The sequence below is a fragment of the Polypterus senegalus genome, chromosome 4 (assembly GCF_016835505.1).
Source record: "Polypterus senegalus isolate Bchr_013 chromosome 4, ASM1683550v1, whole genome shotgun sequence".
Taxonomy (NCBI): Eukaryota; Metazoa; Chordata; class Cladistia; order Polypteriformes; family Polypteridae; genus Polypterus; species Polypterus senegalus.
The window spans coordinates 57,116,149-57,122,148 of NC_053157.1; the positions used below are offsets into that span (position 1 = coordinate 57,116,149).

Sequence of the window (6,000 nt, forward strand, 5' to 3'; positions counted from 1 at the left end):
AGCAGGCTTGCTATTGAGAATGAATGGGGGTGGCGAGGGGCGGTTCACCACCGGCACACCACACAGTCATCTCCACTTGCATACAGTACACCGAGAACGAACAGGGTGTGGCCAAAGGCAGGTAGTGAATCAAACAACAGGCAGCCACCCAAGGCACACTACAATGATGCCCCCCGGCTCCCCATTAACTCTCAATGGCTTCCGTTCAGCCACAACTGGGTCACCACTTGCAGCATCACCAGCTGCTCACCGAAAACGATGCTAATGTATGTGTGTGCTTGTATTCACCTTGCGATGAGCCGATCCCTCGTCCAGGGATTTTGTTTCTGTCTTGCGCCGATTCTGCTGGAATGAGCACATCCCCTAATTGATGCATGTAATCATTAAACATCCTTTTCAGAGATATTGTGGCAAGGTGTCCTCAGAATGTAATCCATGTTTCAGGCACACGCATTGCATCACGTGGCACCTTACTTTTCAGCTGACGATCTTGACAAGGGCTTTTTTTTTGGATAGGGCTTATATTACAGAGCAGACTGAAAATCCTGCTAGGGCTTATTTTCGGATTAGGTCTTATTTTCAGGGAAACATGGTAGCTGCAGCCCCAGTGACTATGGACCCCGGGTCACAGCTTGCCCCGCACCCAACCGCCCACTGAGAATGAATGGGGTGCAGCCCCCACTGTCCCATTCATTAACTAGAGCCACCTATGGGACACTACACTGCATGAGCAGTGAAACCGCCACCCTCTAGCCTTCGTCCAGCCTCCGCTTGCAGCGTCCCCAGGCCGAAGATGACAGAGCAGCAGATGCCTGCATTGCATCCCCCAGACAAATGAAGGAGCAGCTGCGGCCCCATTCGTAAGTATGAGTTGTTCGTATGTCAGATGTCCGCAACTCAGGGACTATCTGTAAATAAATTTATAAATGAATAAAAATAAATAGAGTAAAAAAAGAGGAGAGAGAATCCGCTTCCTCAGTTTAAATGCTTATTCTAAAATGTTATTGATTAGATCCTGCCAGGTTTTGAAAAAGTTTTGTACAGATTCTCTAAGTGAGAATTAGATTTTTTTCCAGTTTCAGATAATATACTGTATAATAAGAAGTAAGTTAGTATTCTTCCAGTTGAGCAAGAGAAGTCTACGTACCAATAGTGTAGTAAAGGCAATTACAATTTGTTTGTCCTTCTCCACTTTAAGCCCATCTGGAAGTACACCAAACACAGTTGTTAGTGAATTAGTGACACCAAGGCTGTCTGAAAGGTATTTAAAGATTTTGGTCCAAAATGATGTTAATTTGGTACACGCCCAAAACATTTGGCCCATTGAGGCGGGAACTTGACTGCAACGTTTACAGGTTGGATCTTGTCCTGGAAACATTTTGGACAATTTTAAATGAGACAGATGTGCTCGGTATAAAATTTTAAGTTGAATAATTGTATGTTTTGCACATATGGAGCTTGAGTGAATTCTGTACATTGCTACCTTCCACTCCTTTTCTGAGTGCAAGATAATTTTCCCACTGTACTCTTGGATCTTTGAAAGGGAGGGACTGTAAAATGTTATTATATTATTATGTAGATGCTGTCTGAGTCCTCAAGACTGATCAATATTTTTTACTTTTTGCTAGAAAATTTGGAGTGTAACTGTTTGTAGGATGCAAAGACGTTGTCTATTTACAGATCTCTAGACTGAGGTTTAAGAACCTTCCTTTACAAGTTTATCACCGAGTCTGGAGACAAAGGCTTAATGAATAAGCAATATTAAACAAAGACCAGAATGAGACAGACAAACAGGGGTACAGACAAGAGGGAGTTTTTAAATTGTGGTATCAAGAAGTGCCAAAGACCCCAGATCACACAGGGCAGCAACATTTGTTTTGTTTTATTTACAGTAGATAATCTTTTTCCAGCTGTTTGTTCATCCAACACTTTTAAAATTTTTGTTGAATTATTCTGGTTTTGTAAGAATTACTAGATGCACTTGAAATAAAAAAGCAAATGTTACTCATGGGCAGTGCGGGTAGCGCTGCTGCCTCGCAGTTAGGAGACCCAAGTTCGCTTGCCGGGTCCTCCCTGCGTGGAGTTTGCATGTTCTCCCTGTGTTAGCGTGGGTTTCCTCCGGGTACTCCGGATTCCTCCCACAGTCCAAAGACATGCAGGTTGGGTGCATTGGCAATCCTGAATTGTCCCTAGTGTGTGTGTGTGTGTGTGTGTATATATGCATGCCCTGCGGTGGGATGACACCCTGCCCGGGGTTTGTTTCCTGCATTGCGCCCTGTGTTGGCTAGGATTGGTTCCAGCAGACCCCCACATCCCTGTAGTTAGGATATAGCGGGTTGGATAATGGATGGATGTTACTCATAACTTTCTTTATTGCAGTGACAGAATTCCAGAATCCTTTAACGCTTTTCATTTCCTAGGCCAAATATAAAGCCCACATGAACTTCCTTATCAGCAGTGGATCTTACACTTCTATTTACATTTCATCAGAACCTCAGTGAATACTATCCCCGAGTCCAAAAAATATTCTGTCCATCATTTGTACCAACATTGTTCTACAAACTTTCTCTCTCAACACTAAGTCTGCTTCTTCTCAGTACACCAAGTCTACAATTGCCTTAAATAATTATGTTCAAGCATGTTCAGATCAGGTTTACCAACCTTCTGTTTGATATAGTCAGCAAAGACACCTATATCTGCTACTGCTCTGTTACAAGTGCTACTTAGTTAAGTGAGTGTTATAATGAATAAATGGATGTTTTAGAGAAAGAAAGCAATTTTTTTTATAGTTATATGCCATTCTTCAAACCAGCCTTGTTTAGTTGTCTCGTACAGAATAGAAATTGTGTCCTTAATTTATAGATAAATCTTAAGGGTTAATTGGTATCAATAATTATTTAAATATAACTGTAGTAGATACTTTAATTTATATAGAACTTAAAGCTGTATTGGTAAAATATCAAAGGAATATACCTTTGCTGAGTAATAACTCCACAATATCAGCATAACCCTTCCAAGAAGCAGCATGTAACGCAGTGTCTCCAAGTTTATTCTGTCATTAAAAACACAGCAACAATTAAAAACAATGTTCTTAACATTTATTTTATGTCATGTCATGTCATTAGGTGAAAGTATATTACCTGCTGATTTAGTTCGATATTAGCTTGTGCAAGTAACACCTCCACAACATCTGTAAAAGCACAAAATGTTTAAGAAGTTAAAGTATTTGCTACTAGTAGGTCAACCATACACTTTTATTTAATGTCTTTTTTCAGTTTGTGAACTTTAAAGTTACATCACCCTAAGATCAACTCGAAGATAAACCCCCTTAGTCAAAAAAACAAAAAAAAAAAAAAACCTCCCTGCAACAATATCAAAACGAGCAAGCGACCTTAAAAGTGTAAGGAATACTATCAAACAATTCACTCTTGCCTGGTGTTTGTCTTTGTGGAGTGGACACAGCATGTTTGTGTGAATATCTTCCAGGTGCTTCAGGTTTCCTCTCATATCCCAACAATGTTCTGGTTAAGTTAAGTGAGGATTTTAAATTGGACCTACCAGACTTTTGAGTGTTGGTGTATGTAAGTGGGCTCTTTGATGGACTGTCACTCCATCAATGGGACTACTTCCTGCTCACACTGCTGCCCACACTCCACTGGAATATGCTCTGGCCTCCCACAACCCTGAATTGTATCACGTGGGCTGAGAATATTGTTAAAATTCAAATGAACAGGCTAAAAAATATGTATTCGTTCCTTCAAAAATAGGACTACTACATTAACATAAATTTCAAAATTATGGCATCAGGCACTGTAAGAATACTAATAAAAAAATAAAAACTTTTACCAGATGTGACCATTGCATACAGCAACAGACACAATCAAACATGATACAACTTAAACTTTTAGTGCATCAAAGAAGAAAACACAAGTACATCTGTGAGAAAAAATTTGTGACAACTTTGGAATTTCCCAGATTTTTGAACCAGTGGCTTCTAAAATGTAATCTGATCCTTTCCTAATTTATCATAATATATAAAAACAGAAATAAGTCATATTACACCTGATGCCATCTAAACAGATCATTGGTACATCCACTTGGAACATGTGAAATTTAGGATATGGGAAGTAGAGATTTGTACATCTGTACTTCATCTTTTGAACAACTTTGCCTCAAATATAATTTTCAGGACAACAATGTGTCAACTTTCCTCAAATTCAAAATCTTCCTTCATTCATTATCAGGGTTCTGCTGATATTAGTTAGTAAGGCATCTCAAAATGTTTCATAACAAAAAATCTCTGGATGATCTAAGATAGCACTTGGAACAGGATCTTATAATTAGATTCTCTGAGAATTAATTATAATTATTTCTTACTTAACACTTCTCAAAAAGTGAAATACTAAAAATATGTTCCAGAATCCGTGCAAAACATGGTCTAACTCAATTAAAGAATATATCTTAGAACTATATCACTGTCAACTTCAGGGAAAAATACAGTATTTTTTGGAGATTTTTTTCAAGCACTTGCCTCTATTGTGACTAAAAAACCTGCCTGCTATAGTATAATTTGAAAATGATAACCTGTATTAACTTAAAAATTGAGAAAACGAACACTACAAGAACAAAAAAGTTCTAGAAGCTAAACATCATTATGCTTCCTCCACATTGACTAAGAATGAGGTTTTAATGGCAACATGACCATTGTTTTCTAAAAAAATGATCATTCTTCATACTTTTACAAAAAAATAACTCTTGTCTCATCCCTCTACAGAAAACTGCTCCAATCGCTTTTTAGAACATACAGATGGTCTCAAAACACACTTGAATTTGCTAATAACTTCCTCTGGGTGAGCAATGCATTCCCTTATTGCAGCATCTCATCGACAACACTGTTTTTTTTTTTTTTGTTTTTTGTAACAAGACATCATTTCCGCAGACGTTAACTGCAAGAGATGCTGGTGGATTCTTGGTTGCAGACATAAGATTTCTTGTCACCTTTTTCAGTAATATATAGCATCTTTTACAGGTATCTTGCAAAATGCTCACTGTTAAGGAGATAAAAAATACTATGAAATTTCATTCACTTGTGCCCAACTGTGGACTGATTATGGTCCAGGTTAGTAAAAATTGCTTTGCAGACATTTCCAATATGCCCATATACATTTTTTTCATCTTTGAACTTGAGATTTAAATTGACATTTTGTGTGTGTTATTTTTTTTTGCTGGACATCTTTCATTCATTAGCATGAAGACTTAGATGAAGATCAGGCCATCAAATTTTTAAAGCCATTTAGGCAAAAAGTTTTACAAATTCATGAGAGTTCAAACTTTTTCTCACAATTGTGGCACCATATATGCTACTTTAAGCACAGAGGCATATATACTGTACATCAGACACAAAAGTACATACATAAAACCAAAAAAAAAAATATATGTATGCACAAACAACTTTTATAAAATAAAATATGATTAGTGAGCTAATGTTTACTTTAGAATAATAAGTCATATAAATCTTCAAATAAATGATAACAATGCACTTTCCAGATTGAATATTATTAATGGTAGAATAACGTAAAACAAATATGGACTTCCTTATGAAATTCTAACAGAAAACCTAAAAGTTAAAGAAACTGAAATTAGCTAAAAATGTGAGACAGTGCACTTTTAAAACACATTAATGAGAAATATATTTAACAGAATGCAAAAATATGTGAACAATGTTTCAGTTGTCTGACGTAATTTGAGAAGTACTGAAAACATCTTCCAAGAAATTAAAATCCAAGTTGGAAAAATATTGCTAGCCTAACCTACTATGTTATTGTTATGTTTTGCTGATAAAGTTAACTAATAGATTAAAGTGCACTTTTATTTCTTTAAGCTTTGTCACATAAAGTGCTGCCGACTAGGCACATGACTACAGTACATAAATGAGAGACGTAACTATTCAAAGATTCTAAGTTTGTGATATTTAAACAGAATACCATCTGACATTTCCAC

The 6,000-nt window shown here is 37.0% G+C and overlaps 1 protein-coding gene across 1 annotated transcript in view; it reads right to left on the reverse strand.

The window, feature by feature from the left end:
• ostf1 (osteoclast stimulating factor 1) overlaps positions 1–6,000 on the reverse strand; it is a 73,566-nt gene that overhangs the window by 22,387 nt on the left and 45,179 nt on the right. Inside the window, exons 7-8 of the mRNA XM_039750695.1 lie at positions 3,141–3,190; positions 2,974–3,052 (exon numbers count right to left, since the gene is read on the reverse strand). Of these exons, the coding sequence (XP_039606629.1) occupies positions 2,974–3,052; positions 3,141–3,190 (129 nt within the window). The remainder of the gene's footprint in view (positions 1–2,973; positions 3,053–3,140; positions 3,191–6,000) is intronic.